The sequence below is a fragment of the Marmota monax genome, unplaced genomic scaffold (genome assembly GCF_021218885.2).
Source record: "Marmota monax isolate L192 unplaced genomic scaffold, Marmota_monax_Labrador192_F-V1.1 WCK01_AAM20220418_F8-fsc00100, whole genome shotgun sequence".
Lineage (NCBI taxonomy): Eukaryota > Metazoa > Chordata > Mammalia > Rodentia > Sciuridae > Marmota > Marmota monax.
The window spans coordinates 966,640-992,224 of NW_026693872.1; the positions used below are offsets into that span (position 1 = coordinate 966,640).

General features: G+C 36.0%; 1 protein-coding gene across 6 annotated transcripts in view; it reads right to left on the bottom strand.

Moving 5' to 3' along the window:
- The window catches only part of Tp63 (tumor protein p63), a 218,491-nt gene that overhangs the window by 72,302 nt on the left and 120,604 nt on the right, over positions 1-25,585 (bottom strand). For 5 of the 6 annotated variants that reach the window (XM_058585060.1, XM_046462639.2, XM_058585061.1 and 2 more), the window contains exon 4: positions 3,239-3,493. In XM_058585060.1, the coding sequence (XP_058441043.1) occupies positions 3,239-3,493 (255 nt within the window). Of the gene's footprint in view, positions 1-3,238; positions 3,494-22,139; positions 22,313-25,585 lie in introns of those variants that run through there. The other variant, XM_046462640.2, reaches the window with a different exon arrangement.

Below are 25,585 nucleotides of genomic sequence, written 5' to 3' on the forward strand. Positions count from 1 at the left end.
GCACTGAGAGACAAATTTACTGGTTGTGAAATTGTCATGAAAAAGAAAATATTAACATACCCATTTGTAGGTGAGAAAAGTAAGGTTTAGAGAGATTGAATTTGAAGGGAAAGTCCATACACTACTAGAAAATTCGAAAGTTGAAGTCTATCTACACTTGGTTTTCTTGCCATGTCCAAACCATCATTTTTTCAACTGTCCTAAGGCTGATGATTTCCAACTAAAATACAAGATAAGCAGTGCACACGGTATTAAGTGATAGGCCTCTATGACTAGTGATAAATTGTGGAAAAATAAAATCTGAAATTAAATCTTAAATTGAGTACTACTTTGTAAGTATATGTGTATATAAAATAGATACTATGGAATAAAGTTATCGTTTTACTTTATTTCATTGAAGGAAGTTTAAAATAAATATCATATTTTTATTGAACTGGAACCATAATCACATTTATGATTTTAATTCGAAAAAAGCAAAGGAAAAATGCGTATATGCTTTAAATATGTTAGTTATATTTTGACAGCAATTCTGAGAGAAAAACCAGAAAATTCAAAGGGCAAATTCAACAGGACTGGATAACAAGTGATGAAGGGTAGAAGAAAGATTCTTGAATAATTATCAGAAGACTATACAGTAAGTATGGTGTCACCCAAATAACAGTATGTGAGCAATTCTAAAATGTATCATTTTATTTTAAAAAGTTGCTTTAAAAGTACAGATGGCTAGAAAAATAGATGTGCAATATAGCACCAAAAACATATCCTCCAGCAGTTGGGCTTAAGGATACAAGAGGACAGCACCACACTACACAGGGCCTGTCTGCTCCATTGTGTCCCCACCCTTCCATCAACCAAAAAGAGAGTCCAGGCAGGATGGAGGAGAAACCTGAACTTAAGAGGTAGGCCTTATATTCATCTTCCTCCTTGGCTGGTGATTAGCCTTGCAAGTTTTACTCCTTGAATTCCTCGTTTATAAAACTGGCGATAAGAGACGTTGTCATAAGGCTCAGCTGAGATAAATATATGAGAAAATATTTTCAAAAATTTGAGGACTTTGTATATATGTAAGGATATATAAACTGGCCCAAAGTGCTACATGATGCTATGGTATATACAGGTATCCATGACTAAGAAGAGAATATCTTCTTAGGTGCAGCTACTCAGACAAGGGTTCAAGTGTCCTAGATTTAGAAGAAATGCAACTAAGCCTAAAATAAGAAATGCAACTAAGCCTAAAATAAGAAATGCAACTAAGCCTAAATAATTGCTTACTTGTAAGCAAGAAAGAAACTTAATTAAAATGTAAACACCATGCAATGTACTAGTATGAAGCATCTTCTCTAAAATCTACAAAGTAGGCAGTAGACAAACAGAAATCCAAAAGACGCAAATTACTTAGCAAAGGTTGCTCATGAATGGCAGACAAAATACTTGATTATAATCAAATTCTTTCTCAGAACTTCCTGTGCTGATTATTAAGACTATCAGAAAACATAGTACGTTCACTGTTTTCATCCCAATTTGATGCACACGCTGAATGCCAGAAAGATGAAGTGATTAATTAAGGTCACACAGAAGATCAAGACTAGAATCCATGTTTTCCAGCTCTTAATTTTTACTCTTTTCTCAACACCCAAGTGCCTATGCTTTTTTTCATGGTACTGACATTACTGCTGTTATTTGGAAGGAAACTGTACCAATGCATTACACAAAATTTCTTTATCTTCTTTCTATTATGTTATTTAGGTGGAGATCCCCAATGCTTTTTGTGAGACAATACACTCTCTCAGAGAAGAACTTTGAATGAAGATGGCTGGGGAATGTGCTAACTGCAGAAAGACCTTAAGATTTCTTTGTGAGGAGATGGGATTGATCTGATGTACTTGTAGCAAGCTTCATCCCCATGGTTCTTACATGATTTTAGAAGGGAAGAAGTTATTCTTTTAGTGGCCTCAATATGCCCATCATCCTCTCAGACAAGTCCATTCATAATACAGTGGAGTCCTGACTCAGTAAAGCAAGCAAGTAGCGGTTAGCTTTGAAGAGCTGTGATTATAAATGTCCAACTAGTGATCACCATCTTAAGCCACATGTGTCCCCTTTACAAAATGGTCATCCTGGTCTCAGAATCTTACTTAGATCAATCAACCATCCATATGAGGCCTGTAACTCTTAAGTTACTCACCTGCAGTATCCATCTCCAGGATTATAAATACAAAATAGACTAAAGATTATCACACAATTGATTAGCAACATGTGGAGCAAAGACAGAGTTTTAAGCTGCTACTTAGACTTCATGGTTGAAATATGAGCTGTGACAGAACCACTTTGCACACCATAAAAGGAACACAGTAAAATAAAATAAGTTTTAGGACAATTTTGTGACAGATACCCTGATGTGAAATAGTGGAAAAGGAAAGGATACAATGGGGAGGGCGGACATCAGAAATCCACCCAGGTACACAAAAGCCTCTGTAAATTTCAGGATTTTTATCCAACTTAATCTCCTTGTTCTTCAGCTTTCCTCACTAGCACAACAGGAATTATAAAATGGTCCTACCTACTTCACAAAGATGTGAGATCAAAATGAGGGAACAGATGTGAAATTGTGCTGGAATGTCGTCAACATTATGAGTGTAGATAATTTAATAAACTCTGTACCACTGGAATCCAGTCTATAGTGAACAAGATACTATATAAAGGGTAAAAATGAAAAAAAAAATTTCAAAGAATCATATTTTTCCACAGAGAAAAAGAATTGTGAAAATAATTCTAAAGTTATTTTTCAATAAGATAGTATATTTGGAAGATTTGTATAATCCATGTAAATGTTAATTTTTTTTTTTTTATAAACATGCATGCCATTTTGGTCTGGAGCATTCTTTGATCAGCCTGTTAAAACCAGCTTTGTAAGTTTCTCCCTTATATTTGAGCCATTATTGTGTTAGAATGCATTATAAACTGTAAAATAGAATAAATCATTTTTAATTTTTGAAAGAATATGTATTCTTAGAAAAGTTATATAAAGAAAGGTTTTCTTTCTTTTTCTTTCAACATTTTAAATTAGTATTCATTTGAACTAACTCAGGGTGCTGTGTGCAGCTGTAGAGGTAGGTTTGGGGCAACTTAGTAAATCGAACAGGAAATGTCTCAATTTGGAATTGGGAGAAACCCCAGTGGATGAGGAAGACCCTGGTACTGGGCAAGGCGAGATGGCAATGTATGCCGGGGATCTTACCGTCCAGGTGGCAGACTTGGCAGTGCTCGACTGTTGGAAGGACACATCGAAGCTGTGCGGTCCCGGGTAGTCAGTGTTGGAGGGGATGGCCGGCGACGGTGACAGGGCATCGAAGGTGGAGCTGGGCTGCGCATAGGGCGAGGGCGCTGTCACGCTGTTCTGCGCATGGTCTGTGTTGTAGGGGCTGGTGGACGAGGAGCCGTTCTGAATCTGCTGGTCCATGCTGTTTAGGAGCCCCAGGTTCGTGTACTGTGGCTGCAAGAACACCCAGAAACCCTAACATCAGCCATCTAAGCCAAGATCAGTATACTCCAAAACAGGCGTCATGTGGTGCGTATTTCTAAAGAAGCAAAGATTTCACATGAAAAGTAAAACAGGCAATCTGTGATGCACAGAAATGTCAAGAGGAGTTGGAGGCCTATGTTTGTAATGATCTTCACAGTTCACAGGTTTCTTATGATGCCTTTGGGTATCCTCAAGAGTGTTGCAAGTAGAATACATGCTTATTCACAGACTAGGCAAAAAAAGTGCACTGTGCTCAGAAGATGCTTAGGGATACTTCAAAACAAAGAAGCACTATACCAGAGCTGTGACTTCCCCTAGGGAGGGGGCATATAGTATTCAGAATGAGAAAGACCACTTGATACATTTAAGGGATTTAAGCATCATATTGTTTTATATATATGTAAAACTATATATATGCATGTATTATTATATGGTTAATATAATAATATATTGTATTATATAAAATTATTCTATTCAACTTTAATTATTTTACATGAGGAGCAGAAGCAAACTCAGCTATTCCATTCAATCCAGAGAGCATCTGTCTAAATGTTAATAGCTGCACGCCCATTCCATGACATTCATGTATGTACACACACACACGGGGAAGGTGGTAAAAAGAACAGGAAACATCTCAATTTGGAATTGGGAGAAACCCCAGTGGGTGAGGAAGACCATCAAACTGGGCAAGTGAGATATATATATTCGAGTGTGTGTGTATCCATATGTGACAAAATGAAATAATCTTCAAGTTTTTTCTTGCTCTTATACTTCCAAATTCTATCCCAGAGCACCAATAATGTTCCCTCAATCCCATCCCACAAACTAGTGTCACAAAGACTGGGGGGGAATGGGTAGCTAGCAGGTAAAGGAAAATCTTATGTAAATATTTTTAATTAGTTAATTTATTTAGAGATGAGTTTCCAGCCACGTTGCCCAGACTGGTGTGGAACTACCGGGCTAAGGTGCTCCTCCTGCCTCAGCTTCTGCAGTAGCTGGGACTAAAGGCCTGCACCACTGTGCCCAACTTCAACTATATGTTTTAAAGTAAAGTTCTACTGTATCATCTAAACCTGGTCTAAATTTTAAAATAAAAAATATTTTTTTTTCTTTGCAGCTCTTTGTATTTTACTAGAGTAGAACATGTACAAGGGAATCACAATTTAATCATGAATAAAATCCTCTGCTCAATATGGTTCAGAAGTGCATCAGCTCCTGTCACTCCATCTGCCAGCTTCTTTCATGTCTTCTATGTGAATGGGCCTGAGCATTAGTGTCAAGGACTCAGTAAGATGTTTGTGAAAAGAACAGATTAATTTCTTCCCATTTCACCTACAGAACAACTTATTATATGACTACCAGAGAGGGGAGGTAAGAAGCATCAGCTAATCAGTAGAGTAGAAATTTAGAGACTAAACCTGCTTTGAGTCCAGGGCTCTGTCACACCAGGCCATCACATCCAGGGCCTGATCAGCTGAGTCAGGGTCCTAAGCCTAGTTTAATTGAGCACATTTCCAGAAGAAGCAACAGTTTTCCCTTTGTAAAGCCCTTTGACACATGGGAATCTCATATTTTCTTCAGGTTATTGAAATAGGGAGAGATCAAAAGCAAGAAGAAGGCAGCCCTATCATTACGCATTTGTTAAAGAAGCAAGAAAGCTGGCTCTTCCATTGGAATACCTCTTCAAGCTGAGGAAAACCATGAAGAACAAACTCACTAAGAAAGAGGGGCTTGGAATTCTTTTTAAATTTTAAACTCTAAGTATAATAAAATTATTCTATTTAACTTTAATTCTTTTTACATGAGGAGGAGAAAGGAACTCAGCCATTCCATTCAGTCCAGAGAGCATCTGTCTAAATGTTAATAGTTGCACGCCCATTCCATGACATTCATGCATTCGCATTCCACTGCTGAATGCCACCTCCCCATTTGCTCTGCAAATAACTATTAATCTCTTTACACTTATCCCCTTGCTGACAAGAGCAGCTGTTGGTCTCGCCTTCTCTCCCCTCTGACTTCTATAGCTCCTGCCCCTCTCCTATCCTCCATCTTGGGCTTCCCCTCCTGACAGGTGTGGCAGAACTATAGGTAAAGCAACTACAGAAGGAAAATAAAACCTGAGGCCCAGTCTGGTACAGATGTGTCCACGCCCCTGGCTGAACTAAAGCTCTTAGGTATCCAAGCCTGAGGCAACCGCCTGGAAAGGGGGTTGAAAAGATATTATTTGTGTTCAAGTTAAGGGTCAGTATACAAAGCACTCCCTAACCTCCTGTAGGAATCAGATAATGCACCCAAAGGCACGTGCTTCCCTACAGCAGTACAATTAGGGAGGCAGCCGTCCCTGACAAAAAGGACAAAGAAACTGGCTGAGCACTTTCTCGCAGGCAGTAAATGACTGTTGGACCACCCCTTCCTCCGCCTCCTTGCTACAGGAAGGAACTACAGCTAATTGTGGGCTCCGATGAGAACAAAGAAGCAGGGGCCCTTGGAATGTTTTTCCCCAATATGTATAAAGGGAAAAGTTTGGGGCCCAGCTTTAAAAGACAGTGAGTAAACACTAACCCATTCTCCAAAGACTTAAGAGAAAGGGAAATTCCATTTACCAAAGAGTCACAAAGAAGACCCCTGCAACCACAACAAAACTGAACATACTGGGTGGCACCAAAGAGGCAGAAACTGTATCCAAAGCTCAGTGAGAGCGGGGGTTGATGGGTCTACTTTTAAATGCCATGTTTTAAAATTCTTTATAATTCCAAGTAACATATTATTCTTAAAAAACAATGGAACTTTTTCCTAATGCTAATGCTTCAATTCATATGATAAAGCTACATTTCTCAATATTGCAAAAAAAAAAAAATAGCATATTATCCAAAATAAAAGTGAGAAAACACATTTCAATTGAAATGTTTCCAAATTAACACTTTAAAGACAGAACCTGAGCATTATACTCAATTCTTTTTTTTAAACATAAAACCAGCACTACTTAGTTCAAAATTAACAAAAACATCCAAGTAAGAACTGTGCGACTGGAAATCTACTTGGATACTTTTCTCAATGTACCAAAAATCAATAAGTCAAAAGCCCACCATAGGAAACAGTTCTTTGGAAGTTAATCATTTAAATATCTAGTTTTGTAAAAAGGTTTTCATTTGCTTATTTCTTTGATTAAATGAGAGATTGCATGTGTTGACAGAGTATGATTGTAGGCCAAGGGCCCAGCAACATAGTAAAGAAGAACACGTGATAGGACCAAGAAAATAACCTGAAGTGTACAATGCTAAATGAGCATGCAGGATCTCTTGTTCATCAATTATTAAGAATGTTGAAACAGTGATAGTAGGGCTTTAAGCAAAGCACATCACTCTTCAGGGGACAGTCCCTGTTTGACTAACTCCATGGTTTGCATGCATATGAAGCTAGCCCTCACCCAGGTCAGTGAATAATATCTACTTCTCGTTTTTCCACCACAGTGAAGTTGGTAGGGGGAAGGCAGCAATGCCTGGGCCCCTTCTTAATTGCCATTAATTTTATAAACACAGAGGGAAAAATGCATTTATGGGATATTAAGGCAATGCTTATTGACAAAGACAAGTAAGAGTATCAGGGATTAGAACATAACATTTTCACATCGGCCATAAAAACTGCCCTTGGAAGAACACTGTTTGGCCCCATATGTCCCATGTGTTTCTTATCTAAACAAAGTTTATTAGAACATTTGAAGTAAAAAGTAAGTAAATTCTCCCTCTCTAACTATAAGGTACTTTGATCTCAGAATAACCTAAACACACTTTACAGGCATACAAATATGAATGCATGACAATATTAGATATCTATCCCATCATATCCAAAAGAGGAGGCAATCTTCTTCCACAAAGTATGGGAGAAGAAAATGAATACAATTTGTCTAATAGTTTCTGTAATCCCAATAAAGTGGAAAAAAAAAAAGAAAATTATTTTCTCTAATTTTAAAAGGTAACTTATTTCCTATGAAAGAACTTTGAAATAGTTTAGGTCCAGGCAGCAAGTCTACTATCAGAAGTGTTTAGAACTGGAATATATTCAAGTTCATCACAGACTAGGCAACTTTAATAGGAAGGCAGAAGCATACTTTGGTTGCAGGGACTTAGCATATCCCAGGCATCACAGAGTACTCTCAGAGTGTTCTGAAACATGGGTGCACCCAGGTCTGAATATTAAAGCTGTTTGTTTTCACCATGAAAAAGAACAAATATAAGCATCAGTTCCCTAATATAATGAAGAGTGTTTTATTCATTATTTTTGGTTGTTTTAATTTTTTGTTCATAAGTTCTTTTACATTCTCAATATTTTACAGACTGATCTGTTCACTAAATTTCAGTTCAGATGCTGGAAATTAAAATAGCAATAGAGAGGACATGATTTTCTCTGTTTGATCTTTTAAAATGTCCTATAAATACAGTTTCTCTAATTTTATTTTATTTATTGTTGTCATCATTATCATCATCACCATTATTATTGTAGTATGGAAATTGAACCCAGGGGCACTTTTACTGGTGAGCTACATCCCAGTCCTTTACTTTTTACTTTGAGACAGGGTCTTCCTTAAGTTGCCCAGGCTGTTCTCAAACTTGCAATCTTCCTGCCTCAGGCTCTGGAATCACTGGGATTATGGGTGTGCTACACTGTATCCAGCTCATTTTATTTTTTTTCCTGCATTATGTCTTTGTAATGATTTCAAATTCGAATATATTATAAGCCTGATATTTCTTCTCATAAGTGCAACAATAATGTGTTGGTATATATTGTTATAAACAGTGCTCAATATTAAATAACTAGATTTATTCTTAAAGTTGTGGCTTAATTACTTATAAAAGGATTGAACACCAAAAAGGGATTCCAATCAAATCATTTGAAGAATACAGTAGAAACAGGTACTTATGTATAATTTGTATTCCTGAAAATCTCTCCACCAATTTATCAATATTAGAGAGAGATTATAAGTCCTTTTGGCCAGATATTACTATCTGCACTAACTAGTTTATGGCAACAAAGCCAACAGCAAATGGTAAAAGGTTAACTGAAATGGGAATAGGAACCGGAAAAGTTATAGGAGAGTTTACTATTGGGATTTATAATCATCATTTATCTCAATTCATACAGATCCTTGATACAGGAAACAATTCCTTGTACTACTAATTTCATTAGGAAGAAACTGTATTTATAATCCTGGAGTGACTGTTAGATGAGGCTAGGGAATGGAACCGGTTTCAGTAATCCTACATTTCTCTGTGGATCCTGATAATGCAAGAGAACTCTGAACTTAGACTTGGAATGACATGGGGTCCAAGACCCAACACTGCCACTAATGGGCTGAGTCCCCCAGGGCACTATAGTTTAACACTTTGGACCTTAGTTTCCTAAAAGGTAAAACCAATGTAAAATTGAGGAGACTGAATCTGATGATGCAATGTAAATAATATATCAGTTCTAACACGCTGTTTGCTCATCTCTGTGAGGCTACTTTTAAAAAGCGCCATAAGACCACTTTGAAAACAGGTTCATAACATAACTGATTTTTTTCTCTTTATAAATAATTCCCTGAACAAAACTAAATCTCCTGTTTTAGAATGCTGGTATAACCTTTCACCTCAGGCATCATGGAGGAGCTTTTGTGAACATTCTGTAGTCCCTCCTGGGAAAACAGTTTTCTTTGGGACCCTGGCTTTACAAAGTGTTAATTTGATAATACTTAAGCAGACAGTACTACATTTTCCTCCCCTAATATTAGCAGGATAGTGATTTTCAACAAGTATTGCCTAAGGGAGAAATATTTGTCATTTTTAAGTCTTCAACCACCTGCCCCATCTCAAAGAAAGATGGTTTGTTTTATGCTAGAATTAAACACAATTAACATGAAGCACTCCCTTTGAGGTCAAGAAGATATTTGTATTATGTCAAGCAAAAGCACCAACTTTCCACCTTACAAATGCATCTACCATCACATTTTTCTCAAAACCAGATTTTGTTAAAAATGAAGTATTTCACTGCTTTTGTCTTGTAAAATGATCCTAAATAGTGAATGCTTGGAAAGTCAATAGACTCACACCTAATAATGAACAAAATGTTAGAATAAAAAGCATTTAAGTATACGTATATCTCGAAAGAGAGTAGGCAGAGGGGTTATGAGAATGTGTTATGTTCTTATATAAACTGTCAAGATTCCTTAATTTAGGAGAGAGATCCCCTAAAGTCTTAACTGGCAAGCCAGACAAAGTTGGCTAATTGGGTGGACAAATGTGTCCACAATTATTACACATAGCATCTGAAAAGACAGGAAGTAGGAAAAGTATTGAAGATAAAACATGATGCAAGTATAGCTAAATTACAATGTCTAGAGCTCAATTAAGGAAAAATAAATTTGAGAAGTATTCCTTTTCAGTAACCACAATAAATGAACAAAATAAAAATCATGAGGAACCTCAAATCTGACACACATTATTATTTGCCAATCTAGTACAGTCTTAACAGAAAGCAGAAGCCTATCATTTTAATATTCAATAATTCTTGATCCAGATTTTAGAGAAAAATGTTTAGTGTTTCAGTTTACTCAAACAAGAAGTTATTTCTTGAAGCAGAAGCAAAAATGCATTTCTCTATTTTGTGTTTTGAGGGCATTTTTTTAATCCATATCCATCAATTGTTTTACTGGCTTTATTTTGCACACATGGTAAATGTCAGAAGAAAGCACACAATAACAAAATCTTCAGTGAAAGCTCAGCCATCTATATGGAGAAATCTCCCATGGCTTTAGAAGCTCAGCAATAATACTTTGCTCATTTTTTTTAAAAAAAATATGTTTAGTTGTGGATGGATGGACATAATACCAATATTTTATTTATGTATATGTGGTGTTGAGGATCAAACCCAGTACGTCACATGTGCTAGGCAAGTACTCTACCACTGAGCTACAACTCCAGCCCACTGCTTTGCCCATTTTTAAAGTGAGTTTAAAATAGCCCCAAAACTAATAATAATAATTTTGTTAGTGTATCTGTCTAATCTATTTCAGAAATTGTGAGTTAACACAATGTGAATGTGATATGAAGTTGAAAATATATCAATTCTAATAAAATCATGATGAACATGAAGGATAAAAACAAACAAACAAAAGCTGGCACATATTTAGCACCTACATTCAAGCTTTTCTATGAGAAGAATATTTGCTTTATTAGCTACTACTGCTACAATTATCATTATTCTTACTGAGTCCTTACTATGTGCCTCATAATATTGAAATGCACTGCATTTTCAACTGTATTTATTTATTTAATATTCAGGAGATAGGTATCATTATCATCCCATGTTTTACATATATTTTTACAGATGAGGAAACTGAAGCGCCACAAGATTAAGTAATTTGCCCAAGGTAGTAACAAGAGCCAGAATGTGAAACCAGTAAATCCGGCTCAATTACCCGCTTTAGCAGCCTCATTTCTGATTACATGTGAACGTCTGCCTAGAATTTTTATCTAAAAGTTACATTCAAGGAAAGCACATTTCTTTTCTATCTACAGATTTTTTTTTTCCCTGCCCATTAAACACAGGGTATAAAATTTTAACCAGGGTTAAAGTGGATATATCTGTAGAGTTAGAGACCCAGCTCCTCCAACCCACCACCAGAAACAAACAACTCTGGTCATGTGACTCTCAAGATGGACATATTCAGTCTTTTAATGGTGCTGTTTGGAACTCCCCTTCAACAAATAGGCCTTCCTTCAGTTTTCTGAAGGTAAACTCCTTCAATCCTCAAGTCTTTCACAGATCCTGACTGTTTCCCAATTCATCCTTCAACTCTTGGCTTCAACATCATCTCTCAGGAGCCTTCTTTTACTGCCCAGGTGGATTATGCTCCTGTGTTTCACATTTCCTAGCACATTCTCTGTGTATCACATGATTATACTTAAAATCGGCTATCTGTCTAAATTATTTTCTGATGTTGGTCTTCTCTAATACACAATTTAAGAAGACCATATTTGGCATATTTAGTGCTAAATCCCTAGTACCTGGACTTTCTGAGACATAGTAGATGCTCAGGAAATAATTTTAAAAAGAATAAATGTAAAAACACTACAAAATAAAATCACTTTCAGAAAGTATCCCTTTTGTTCTAGAACAACTAAGTGTTGCTTTTTTTTTTATCTTGAAAAAAAGTGTCCAAATGAAATTTATCTCTTCATATATTATTGCCAGGTGAACATTATAGAGTATCATCAAATAATCTCTCCAAGACATTTCCTTTGTGTTTTACCTTGTCTTGGTAGGTGGGAATGGTGCTTTTACCTTCAGCTTTTATGGGAACTAGTAGCAGAATAGCCAGTCCTGTCACTCACAATACAGTGAGTAACACCTGGTAGCTCACACCTAGCTGAGAAGTTTACTAATGAGCTTCCACTTCCTTAAAAAGAACACATACACACTTTGGTGCCAAGGCAGTGTTTTCTACCTGATGATCTAGATTTTGTTTCTAATGCATCTAGGTCAGCAATAAGAATCCAAAACTTTGTGGTCATATCATTTTTCATTTCCTACTGCTGGCCATTATGACCAATGCAGGTTGCTTTGGAAAGAAATCACCTGGAAACACACTTAAGAGTGACACTTAGTTTCTCGTATATAGGCCACAAAATTGGTTCCTCCCTATCTAATTTCCATGATTTCTGCCCAGTTAGCCAGAATTTAGCTTAGAATAATGACTTAATTAATGGCTTACAAATGTATGTTTTGAGGAACTAAGATTATAGTTTATCCAACTCAAAACTATTTCTCGGAAATGATATAAATTCATGACATCATTTTCCAGACTTTAAAATACATCCTCAGAGTCCAAAACAGGAGCTTTTATTTGCAAGAATACTGAAGCATGAAACAAGGAGTATATTACTGGGTATACACTATTCTAAGTGTATTCAATTGAGGGTCGAAGCTTCAAGAGTTCTGATTAGTGTTTGCTATTCAAATGCTTTGCTGATTGATACTTTTTTATTATATTAGAGACACAGTTCTCAATTATTTAATATGCTTCGTAATTAGACATGGAGACTTACATATCATTGGAGTGTTCCTTTAAGCTCTTTTAACAGCAAAGTAAAACTGAAGTTTGTAGCTATGTGGAAGGTATTTCCTACTCTGAAAGGGCACTTAAGTATTCATTTCAATCTATTTACCCCACTATGAAAGCAACAATCCATCAATCAGTTTAATAATTATAACAACTCATTAGTGTCTTCAAGAAAAAACAAAAGGCTGGGCCACTATGTTTAAGAGCAAACTTACTTCAAGACTTCACAGGCATCCATTAGTAATAACACCATAGAAAATAAAAAGGGGAGAGTGTTTGCAAATCATCAAGCTTATTCACCCAGATCAAACCACCCACATCTCTGGTGATGATCAGGAGACATGCAGGGAACAAACTGACTCAGGTAAACACTTTTAAAAAGTGATTGCAATGCATGATAAAAATCTAATCTGTTCAGCTTTTTTTTTTTTTTTTTTTTTAAATCAAACACATTCTCTGTCCTCATGGGTAATCAATTATGTGAAAGCAGCATACATTTCACAGTTTTTTTTACCTATTAGGGTACAAGTTCTTTCATACTTAGGAAACTACCCTGTAAAATTTTCCCACTGGAAGTATAATGAAAATAACACTGGGATCAACAAAAAGAAAAAAAAAAAGACTTGCAATGTGCTGATGAAAACAATATATATATATATATATTAATTTGTTCTAGTTATACATGAGAGTAGAATGTATTTTGACATATCATACATATATGGAGTATAACTTCTCTTTCTTATGGTTGTACATTATGTAGAATTACATTGATCACATAATCACATATGCACATAGTAAAATGAATTGGACATTATTATCCTATCTTTCCTGTTTTCATCCCCCTCCCTTCCCTAATTCCCCTTTGTCTAATCCAAAGTATTTCTATTCCCCCTGCCCTTATGATGAATTAGCATCTGCATTTCACAGAAATCATTTGGCCTTTGGAAAACCATATAATTCTGTTGTCTGCAAAACAGGCAGGTGAACAAAGCTTATGTAATGTATGGGAGCACGTTACTTCTTTTGCATAGGTTAGTTATAGTCTCTCCTTAGTGTATATCATATATCTTATGATATATTTCTTTCTGAAGATACCATTTCAAGCCACAGCAGTCCATGTTTGTCCCCAAGACATCCAGGGAACATTATAGGATACAGAGATAAATAGACATATCCTCTACTCTACAACAGCCTTAGTCTAGGGAGAGGGCATCTGGTATACAGAGAAGTAGAATGTGTACAGGGTGGAGGCCTCATTCAAAAGGGAGGGATCTGAGAAATCTTTAAGGCAGAACCTTAATGACTGGAAAGGACCTGTAGATACATACTTGGATGTGGCAATGTTGAGGGAATAAAAAAGGTTTAGAAAAGAGTCTTTTCTGAAATCTCACTATTCTGAATTTGCCTTTCTAGCACTGGACATTGTTGAAGTAATTCCCTAGGAATTACTAAGGCTTGTAAGAACTCATACCTCACCCAGTATGACCATTTCTCTCTGTGTGCCTGTGGAGTCCTCCACCTTAGTCTGGTAACAAAGTTTCATATAGTCTATTTGAAAGTAATCAAGCCATTCCCAAAACATCTGATGTCCTGCTCTGAGAGGGTAATGGTTTTCCTTTTAATTCTGATTCCATCAATAGGGTGACACTAATCCAGACTGATTTGAGTAAACAGGGCACATTTCCCATTGTCTCTGTGATCTGAGAAAGAATAAACTTGAAAAAGATCACTGCCTGGATTGGAAATGGCCCCTTTGGGTGTTTTGCGCAAGCTTAAAAGGAAAAAGAAAATGCCTGTGCAGAGTTCTGTCCAAAGCGAGCTCACTTTTGAGGGTGGTAATTCTCATAGGGGTATTATACTAAACTGCACCTATTAGTGGCTTTAGCACCAATAAGAAAGTAGAACTATTTCTTTTGTAGTGTTTCCAGAATGGCTGACAAGAGAGTTTTATAAATTTCTGCCTCTGGCAACACACCATAGCTTGATTCAAAATTCCCTCTTTCAGCTTTTAAAAATAATTTTTTCCCCATTTAAGAAACCCAGGCAAGATGCAATCCTGACTACAAGTTTTGCATGAAATATTAATTTATCCATTTATGTACACACATTCACTAACATACCCCAAATGCTTTATTCTTGCCAGTTATTCCCTCACCTAGAACATGTGCTTTATCTTAGCAATAGTTGCTGAATTTTAAATGGACAGGTGAGCATTATCTGGTGAAGCCATCTTAGCGCAAATCTCCATAGCAGTCCAATTTCACATTGTCTTTGGTAAAGAAACTTAAAAATTTTTATTTATAAATCATAGTGTATAAAGCTATGCTTTATCAAACAGAATAAATTTAGAAACAAATCTCAAAGAATTTTTTTTCTTTTTTCTTTTTCCCCAGAAAGGAATGTGTTTTGTGTAGTGCAGATGTGCTACATTATCATCCTAAATAAGAGAATCAAAGGTGGAGATGTCTAAAGTACTGCTTCTGAAAAGCCTTTGTAGACAATTCAGTCTCACTACTTATTCAAATGAGGCTGAAGAGCAATGTGGCATTTGGTAAAACCTCGTGGTTTCCATAATGTCTGAAAGAAGCGGAAAGAAGGACAATCACATGCTAAAACTGGATACTTTCAGAATCTGTTCCTATAAGTGGAGGAACAGGTTGGTAAGGAAGAGAAAAAAATGAGGTACAAGCTTGGATGTCTCCCTATTAATCACCTTCTTCCTCCTACCCCTTCCCTGGCTTTAAATCAAGTCAGTGGCCCCAACATCACTGCCGCCACCTAGCTGTGGCCCCCCTCATCTTTCCTGCCTTAGCCTATTAATGCCTTCTCAAGTTGCCTGTTTTCTTCCTGGGTGAGATGGAAGTGGTGAAGGAGGCTGTGGCAGGAGAGGATATTAATGTGGGTAAAGATATGTGTTCTCCTGATATTTCCCTTCAAATATAAAGTCCTAAATATGTTTTATTGTTTCAAAATGAAATTTGAAAATTTTATGACAAAGATTTTTCATTTGTGATACTGAAGTTTTTGTTGTTGATGATGATTTAATAGGGTGGAATTTTTTTTTGTTGTTGTTATTTAATAAGTCATTAGTATTTCTGTCACAGTATTACTTCCCAGTTGGGATTCTCATTTCAAACAAATGCCATACTTCAGCTTTAGCATTACTACTTGCATTTACAACAGTGACCAGAGAAAAAGTTTTTTTTTATCCTATATCTAAGATGAATATTTAACGAATAAAATTTAATTCCTAATTAACATAGAGAATCAGTCTGAATTTTGTTCCTAATTTTGATTAACTTTAAAACATAAACCAAGATTCAAAAAAGGTAAGATGCCTTATCAGTCTCTGGCAAAGTCTAAGGAACTGAGCAGGAAATCCTCTACTTCTCCCAACCCAAGCAATCATTTGGTCTTATTCTTTACTCTCACTGTACTATGCCAACAAAGTGCAGTGCAAGTTTAGAATCCTGAATTCTGAACACTGTTCATACTTTAAAAACATGAAGGTCCTGGCTCTTAGTGAGATAACAGCCCCTACGATCTTGTCTTGCTGTTTCAATGGAAGCTTCCCTTTTTGACATATTAAATGCAGACCAGCATTAAAATCAACACATTCCCTTTTTAAATCAATATACTATGCTCCTTCATGGGATCTGGTACAGTTCTTTTTGTCTTCATTCATTTTCTACATGCTACACAGAATAACCTTGGTCCTCCCCATTCTCAGATGAATTCTGGTCTTCTGACCATGTGAAATTGTACCTTCATCATGAACACCTTAAACTCTGTTCCTCTTTTTAGAACTTGTGGTGTCTCTTACTAGTCCTATTTTATACTGGAGTCATCTATTAGCATCTAAAATCCTCCTTTGATTGGTGGATTCTCCAGGGTTCACGGCTAAAAGGTGCTCTTTTCTACTTTCCTAATGATTTCTTACAGTGGGAGAAATAATCTAAATGGTTTATGGCTGGTATATCAAAATCATTGCATCTAGTGACAGGCAAAGTTAGACTACTTTTTCATTTTGGAGTGGTGTATTGGGGAAAAGACTGAAACAAAAATGGGGTCTTTATTTTTAAAGTAACCAAGTAATTTGTCTGAACTGGGGTACTTTTGACAGTGAAAAGGGGTGTTATTAAGAGTTATGCTGGAACAGCTGGTGTAAATAAAGACAAACTAAGACCAATGTTTCCTAATTTATCTATGGCAGAGGCCACAGTTAAAGAGAGCTATGGGCAGAGAACACATGAGTTGTATGGGATCTTAGAAACAATCCATTTCTACTTTTCCAAAAGTTCTAGAAAAGTGATGGATGTTCTTACAAAAATGGCAGCCAAAGTATCAGGTGGAGAAATGCATTTTTATACTTCTAGGCATTTCTAGAGTGAACTTATTTATCTTCCCAAGAGCTCCCTAAAAGAGATCAAACACACCCCTCCTCTCTGCAGTCCTTCTGTGGCTTGTCATTGTCACTATATTAAACACTCTCTCAGTGTTAGGGTCCTCATGGAGATGCTCTTATCTTATATTTTCCTGACTGTATTTCATAATCATCTTATGCTTTCAAAATGCATAGGAACTACTGGACATTTCTAAGTGCACCAGCCATCACCCCACCCCTGTGCCTCTATTGTTTATTACTTTACCTCTCCTTCCCTCTTACATTTCAAGGAAACAGAAATTTCTACCTCTCCTTCCAAGTGCAGTGGCATCTTACATATTTTTGTGGATTTTCTTGATCTTCCTACTTTGGGACTTTCTTGCTTGCTTACTTTATATGGCTCACACTTCTCACATGACACTTAGGATCTTCCCTATGTTATAATTGTATGTGTATGTATAATTGGCTCACTCTGCCAATGAATTATAAACTTCTCAGTGTAGAAGTATTTTATTAACTCATTTTTAGAGCCTAACATTATATACATAACTGATTTTAAACATTTATTTGAAAAGAAAGAGCAGTTCTTTTTCTAATCTGTAGTTTTCTCAATACTACTTTAAATGAATAATGACAAAGTACAACTCAACTAAAAACCATAAGTGCAAATTATAAAATGTTCAGAGAATGGACACATTAAAAAATTACACTTTATTATTTTCTTGTGCCTCTGAGGTATGTTTGAAAAGATTAGAAATAAGATTAATCTTGGGATTAATTTACTTCTTAAAAATTCAACCTATTATCTTCTAGACCAAAATGTCCAACCCTACTGAGTACCTTATGTAGGAGCTCCTAAACTGGCACTAGACAATGACACTGTTATCAGTAACCTAACCTTTCTCTCATTACACATCAAATGAAAACTGGCAGTCCATGGGCTTGGACAATTTTTAATCTTCAAAACAGTGAAATTTTAATAGAAATGATAAGAATAAGTTGCTTTTCACTGAGATATATTTTGGTTACCTGTGCTCATTCTTCCTTAATATAAAACAATTAGAAGTTAGGGCTGTGGCTGTGGCTCAGTGGTAGAGCGCTTGCCTAGCTTGTGTGAGGCACTGGTTTCAATCCTCAGTATGACATAAAAATAAGTAAATAAATAAAATGTCTATCAACAAACAAAAAAAAAGTTTGAGAAAAAATTAATTAGAAGTTAAAAAATATTCAATAGGACAAAAAAAGTTTGATTTTATCATCATAATCTGAAGAGAAGATTTTTACCTATTTCTGTTTCTCCTACCAGGTCAGGTCCCGCTCAAAGCAATCACATGCACATCAAAGAAAGCTAGAGTGCATTTGTGGCAACATATTTCTCAACCATTTGATCCAAATCCGTCCTTGATAAACAAATCTTGTGACCTTAAATATATATACCCTTAATAAGCACAATAGAGAATCTAAATTCTCTACAGGCACATCGTCTAAAAAAATGTTAACAGGTATGTTCAGAAAATGAATGTAATATGATAAAAAAATAAAGCAGCCAGTATTTTTTTTTTTTTTGGTTGCTACAGATGATCCAGCATTCATTCATTTATGGTGTACTCCCCATACCCCCGTTGAGGATCACTGCTCTCCTAAAGAACAAACCAAACATACTTTCCTTAATCGAGATAAAGGATAAGTGATTCATTATCACCAAATCATTTTTCCAGTAGTAATGAAGGAAGGTACGATCTATGATCTGCAATCTTAGATCTCTTTCTCCCAGTCCCCTCTCTGCTTGAGGGCACCCAATTGGAAAACAAGTAGTGCAATCCAATGCCACAGCCTGGACTTAGGGATGCAGCCTGACTGACACCTGAATTAAGCCTGCAGTTTCTGCTTCTTGCCCACTGCTATTTTTACAGGAGGCTAAATATCCCAGAAGCACAACATGGGAAAGCTTAAGACAATGCATTTAGTTAGCAAACAACAGTATTAAAAGAAAAATCACTCCCTCTTAAAACAAAATGGTTCAGCCTGTCTGAACAGTACTGAGGTAGGAGAGACTATTCCCCTTGACCATGGAGGCCCAGAGGTCAATTAAATGACAATGACCTGGACTCAGAGCTCACACTGCTACCTCAGCACTTTTGCTCTTGCATTCAATTAGGTTTTCACAATGGGTTTTTCACAAAAGCTATTTTGGAACATATACTATGAATTGCAACAGCCCTCTTTAGGGTCTTCAATTTCTCCTTGATATTGAGAAAAGAAGTCTTAACAAGCAGAACTCAATCATATTCCTAGAGTACTCTCAAATATGGAAAGAAAAAATCACTAACTCTGATTTGTTAAATGAAGCGTGTTGGTGTATGAACTTTGCATTCTTGTTAAGATCCTAATTCATTAGACAAAACTTTCCTCCTTCATTTAAAATCCCAGATGAGGACTTCTGATAAAGATCTTTTCTAAAATGGAGTGTGGGTCTCTGTTGCTCACATTTACACATGCATGTGCTTGCACACATATTCACATATGCACACATCTATGCAGCCTAGGTTTTTTGGGGGGTGGGGGAGAGCAAGAAAGTGGAACTAAAACTTAATCAGTGAAGAAGCTCCTTTATTTTGAGCCTATCTTTCTCCAAGTCTGAGCTGGGTCTCAAGACAGTCAGTGGGTAGCGGAGTCCAGGGTAAAACCACTGTAACCCCAGGGTAGAACCTCAAGCCCAGCTTGTTACATCCTGCCCAGGTTCCCCTCCCTTCCGGAACTTTTCCTGTTCATTACAGCAAACCCAATCTAGCTCTGCTGAAGTGATAATAACTGGAAAGTTGTGAAAAAAGGGAATCGAGAAGGAATACGGCTGTTTCGTCACTTTTTACTCATCAACTCAAAGAAATTGCCTGTAAATTAAACCAACCAATTATTTGAAGTTGGAGAGTACACTATAGTTCTCAAGTAATTTTGATTTTTTTTTTTTTTTTTTTTGCGGAAACTTCTAAGCCTCTTTTTTATTCATAACCTGGCTATTTAAAAAATTATTGTGGAATAACAGTAGAGTGCTATTTCTCTATTGATGTTGCTAATAAATATGAATCCCAAAACATTATAACTTTTGCACTGAATTTCAGGATTCTTGGGACCAGGTGGCCCAGGCATTTCATAGTCTATAATGTAGAGCTGCATTTTTGTAGAGGACTGGTTATGAAAGTACACTGTGCATGGAAAGAAAGCTGCCCCTAAGAACTAGAACAGAACCCTGACCATGAAACAATCCCACAATATGCCGGCGGAAGGATATGAAAATCATGAAGTAAATACACCAGAAAACATAGGGAGGGAGGAAAAGTTCAGCCATATTTTTTTTTTCATAGATTCCTCTGTGCACCTAAGCAGCATTCCAACAGGAAACAGACAAATGCCGCCTTTTGAGCTCCTGACCACACATTTACCTAACGTTTTTGAAAAACACAGACCTGTGTAAAGGTATTTTCTTTCATCATAAGGATGTCATATTTTCCTAAAAGGCTGACTCTTTGGCCTCTACCTAAAAGTAATCCCTACAAAGATCTTCTAATCACAGTGTTTATGCAGTTTTTTTTCATGACATTACATTCATTTTAAAATAATATTTTTTCCACTCTGTACATCCTGAGCTTTTCTTAAAGATATCTCTGAACCAACTTTTCTTCTGTTTTATAAAACTTAGCTACACAGATCTTACACTGATTATAAATACTATGTGAAATCGCTCGTGAACAAAGGCATATATGTATAACAGACGGATCATAGAGATTTCGACTGAGCAAAATGGGATCCGATAGAACACAACAAGATGATCATAAAAAGTTATCACCGTTTAAAAAGAATTGTTGATGCGTTAAAGCTCTCAACTCAATTTTAAGGTAACTTTCAATATTAAAGCAAAACAAGAAACTCAAGTTTCTCTACTGAGGACAAGTAGGACTGCCTGAATGTTTTAAAGGAAAATAGACACTTCCTTTTCCTTCTTCTGATAACTCGATATTTCCCCTGTTATATTTACACAGTTCAGGTGTCTAGACAATAGCATGGTCAATGTGACAGTGCCGGCTCCATTGCCCTCTGTTCGCCTCTTCCCTTTGCGGTCTGCCTGGAGTACTATGCATTTTGTTTTGATTTTTAAGGAGCTCAGTTTGAGGACTCCAGCCTACTTTTCCAAGCATTCACCTGCAAGCATTTTCATCCGAAACACTGAACTCTCCACAACCAGCCCCCCCAATCTGATTAGTGTCAACACAGCTGCCCTATTCTGAGGAATGTAAACTAATATTGTTGTTAGACCTCCCTCAACCTTAGGAAACTTCCTCAAAGTCTTAAGGTCTCTTCAGGATTTTTTTTTTCCCCCCTCCTTATCCTCTTTGCCCGGTAATTTAAATCCCTAAGTCAAACTTGTTAAGAAATCAGAGAATCATCAATTCATTAAACAAAATCTTGCCTGCTATGATAGACATTTACATGTATGCATGCATAATATTTAATAATGTATTTGCTCTTAGAAACCTCTGTCATTACACAGCAAACATCCAAGTCAATCACCAGACAATAGGTACATTACTAAAATCTCTTCAGGATTTAAGTGGGTCTCTGGATTGATAAAATTAAAAATGAAGATGGCTTTCAGAAAAAAAAAAAAAAAAACCAATCTCATCACCTGATCATTTTGAGACAAACTTCATTTGCTTTTAAGATGAACTCTGGCTATAGAACTAAGGACAACATAGCCAACTAATTTATCTCCCTGACACATGAATATCCATCAGAACAATCAACTCAATGTATGCAACAAAGTGCGATCTGCTACAGCAGCCTGTTCTTAAAAAGAGTGATTTTATAAATTCCTGAATATTGGATTTCTTCAAATACGCAATGTTAACCAGAAATTTTTCTTTTCCCTTTTCTCCAAAAGTTTCATCTCCTACTTTAAAGAAAAAATAATAATAATCTTAGAGCTACTACAGAAAACATTAACCAAGAAAAGGAGATTCCCATACACAATCTGCAAAAACATTACATTGGGTAACCGAGAACCCCAAACATCTTTTTATTTTAAAAACCAAAACTGAGAAAGCATCTCTAAATGAAGTGCTAAAATCTTAAATCCTTACCTCACTAAATTGAGTCTGGGCATTGTTTTCCAGGTACAACATGTTAGCTGTAAGTTTGATCAATGCTGCTGTCCTCTCTTCTGGTTCCAGGGTTTTGCCAACCCCCCCCACCCCCTCTGAGACCCTCACAGTATAAATCTACTAAGAAGATAACAGAACTCAGGTTCCTCTCTCACTTTCTCACTCTCTCTACATACTTTTAGGTTCCCTAATATATACCCAACTATAGGCATGAGGGGCGGGACTCTTCTCTTTACCTGTCCAATCCATCAACTTCCACCTGGACTCCTCCACTCCAATGGAGTGAGGCCTCTCCCATCTCATTAAGTAGTTAGAATTCCTTATCACCAATCTTTAAAAGAAAAAAGAAAGAAGAAAAAAAAAAAAAAACAGGAAAGAGACAGACAGGTAAAACTTTCCCTGTCTCTTTCATAAGAAAGTGCACTCTCTCCCCAAAGCAAAACAGAGTCTTCCAAAGAAACCGACCACCACCAGGACTTACAGGAGGCATTTCAAAAAGTTATTTTGTACTTTAAAACTGGAGAGTAAAATGTCAGGGAAAGTTTTTGAAGTTTTTTTTTTTTTTCTTTTTTTGAGTTTAAATCCTAGATTTAAGGTTTCATGAATGATTATACAAATTTAGAAATTAGGGGCAAATACTAAAATCCATTGTTATACTTCCTAAATTAAAAAAAAAAAATCAAAATGTGCTGCCTGAAAGCTGAAAAATTTCCACCTATTCTCTCCTGAGACATGCCAGTGGTTTCATACGGAGCAATGCTGATAAAGTCACTTCATTTTTCTGACTAGGTGTTGATCACAATTCAAACCATTGGTCCCATTGCCTTGTAAAAACAAATAATTATCCATATTACATATAGGAAATATAAATCCTTGGAAATATGTCCAGTTTAAAAAAAATCTTCTCTAATTGAATATTTACTTTATCCACTTTATTACACCTAGATTTTATTAACACTCAAAGACAATATTATTTCATGTGAATGGATAATAAAATTGAGTATTTACATGATGCTTCTATTGAAATGATTAATAGAATGTATTCTAAAGCATGACAGATCTATTAAACTTTTGCTTTAAAAATGTATTTACATAAATACATATAACACATGTAGGATCTGGCCGTGGTCATCATGATTTAGTAAAGATGAAATATATACTGATAGTTATATGATTTTCTAAAATACTCTTTCATTATGCTCAGTGTTTGGATTCAGTTAGATTTATATCTGTCCTCTACCCTCTAATCAGGAAGCCAATTTCCTCTGTTCTGCCTGAAACTTACAACTGGCTAAGATTATTATGCATATTTAAATGTCTTCCAAAATGTAGAAGAAGATTAGATGAAAATTAGTAATCATAATATATTAGTATATAGCTTTCAGAAATAAAGTTTGTAAATATGTTTATAATGTTGGATTTGCCTCCTCCTTAATTCTACTTTGGCATCCATAAAATGCATGCATATAAAGGATGATGTGATCATTAGGATAAAGGTTATTTTAAGGTTCCTGAATTACTATCAATAATCCTGCTGCTGCTTTTTTTTTAATGAACTATTTTCTATAGTATAATTTGATCTCAAGTATCCAAGAACATGAAAATCATATAAGGCTACACATTTATATCACATAAAACATTCATTTCTTCACTCAAACATTAAGAAGAATGACATCTCTTTTACCTGTAATTAAACAAATGAGCACTAGCTATAAAGAAAAAAAATAATTAAAAAATGCAGCATAATCATTTATACTATGTATTTCAGTTTTATACCCACTGGCAGCTATAGGGCAATAGTGGAAAGCAGATGCCTGCTTCCTTAAAACTGTGCTCTATTACAGTGTCTGGAAAACTTGGATGACCCAAGAATCACCCAAGGTTCTTTGTAAAAACAGGGATCTGGTCTCAGCGCAGTCTGACTGAATCAAATTCTCCAGATTTGCAGGCCCAACAACTGGCTTTATATAGCCTTCTAGGTAGTCCTGAATAAGTCAGGCTTTGGGGTCAGTGCTCTAGAGTAGATGCTGTTAGCACAGCTGCCCAGAAGGTGGTTACTGCATTGCATTATTATTATCATTATTTTTTACTCATGGGATAGTGTAACCATTTGAACCCCTAAATCTAGAACTGAAGGTCTTAAGTGTTGATAATATACAATCAAAATGTTAAACTTTAGTTTTCACAAAGTCCAAAGATTTCCAGCAAGTAAAAAATGGTCAAATTTCTTCTGTGTATCAGCACAGCATGAAAAAAATCTGCCTATGGTCTTGATCTAGCATAAATCTACCAAGATTCCAGACAAAATCTCAGACAATATAGGTACTGTGACTCCTTGAGGACCTCTGGTAGTTGAGGAGAAGAGCACTGGACTGGGAGTTAGAAGATGTGGGCTGTGTTCCCAGTTCTGCCTTCAGCTAGGTCTGTGCCCTAGGGGCAAGTTACTTAACCACTCTGGATTCAAATTCCTTATTTGTGAAATGAGGGGCAGAACTAAATTATTTCTTAAGATCATTACTAAGATAAGGGTCTATATCCTTGTCCAAAATTCAAAGAAGTGACTTGGAGGATTACTTATGTTTCTCTTATTTTACTTTGACATTTTCCCCCTCAATTTGCTCATCTTCATATTATACAAATAAAATAGTCAAGTTGTATAGATAATAAGATAACTAAATGCCACAAAGCAAAAAGGAGCAATATGTTGGGACAAAATGCATGTTTTTTGCTGTTGTTGTTGTCTGTTTTGCCTTAAAATGAAAAATCAGCTGACAGGCCATATAAATTTGAACTTCGCACAACATTTCCCTAAGAGCTAATTAAACTATTTCTTATAATGTATGATTTCTGAATTAGTGTGAGTATTTTATGTAAGTATCATGCATTTATTTGAGCACAAGCTTACAAATAAAGTAACAATTCTCTGTGCTCACCACACAACAATGCTTATCCATGGATCTCAAAGATTTAGTAATGTGTATTCATTTTCGCAATAACCTAGATGATGTAGGTAAGTACTATTATGCACACTTTGAAAACACATAAAAAAATAAAATACCTTCAGTGAATGTCCCAAGCCCTCAGGAGTCAAAAAAACTCTCTTTAGAGTTCATAACTTTCCATTCTCAGGTATTTCTCCAGATGAGTTGAAGTTTCATGGCCTCAGAATTAAGGGTCAGTACTGTCCTCTGGATGAAAATATCATTGATATAAACCCACAGCTTTGGGAACAGATTTCTTACAGGTGGGATCATCATGTATTTTCCAGAAATAGAAAAATGTCAGTATTTTATTGAGTATGCTTCTTAACAGTTATTCAATTCTTTATCATAAATGTTTGAATATTTTTTTCTCTTTGCATATATCTGACTTTTCTTGCACATGTTTTTGTGGTTTGCTTTTTGGTACAGAAGAACTCTAATTAT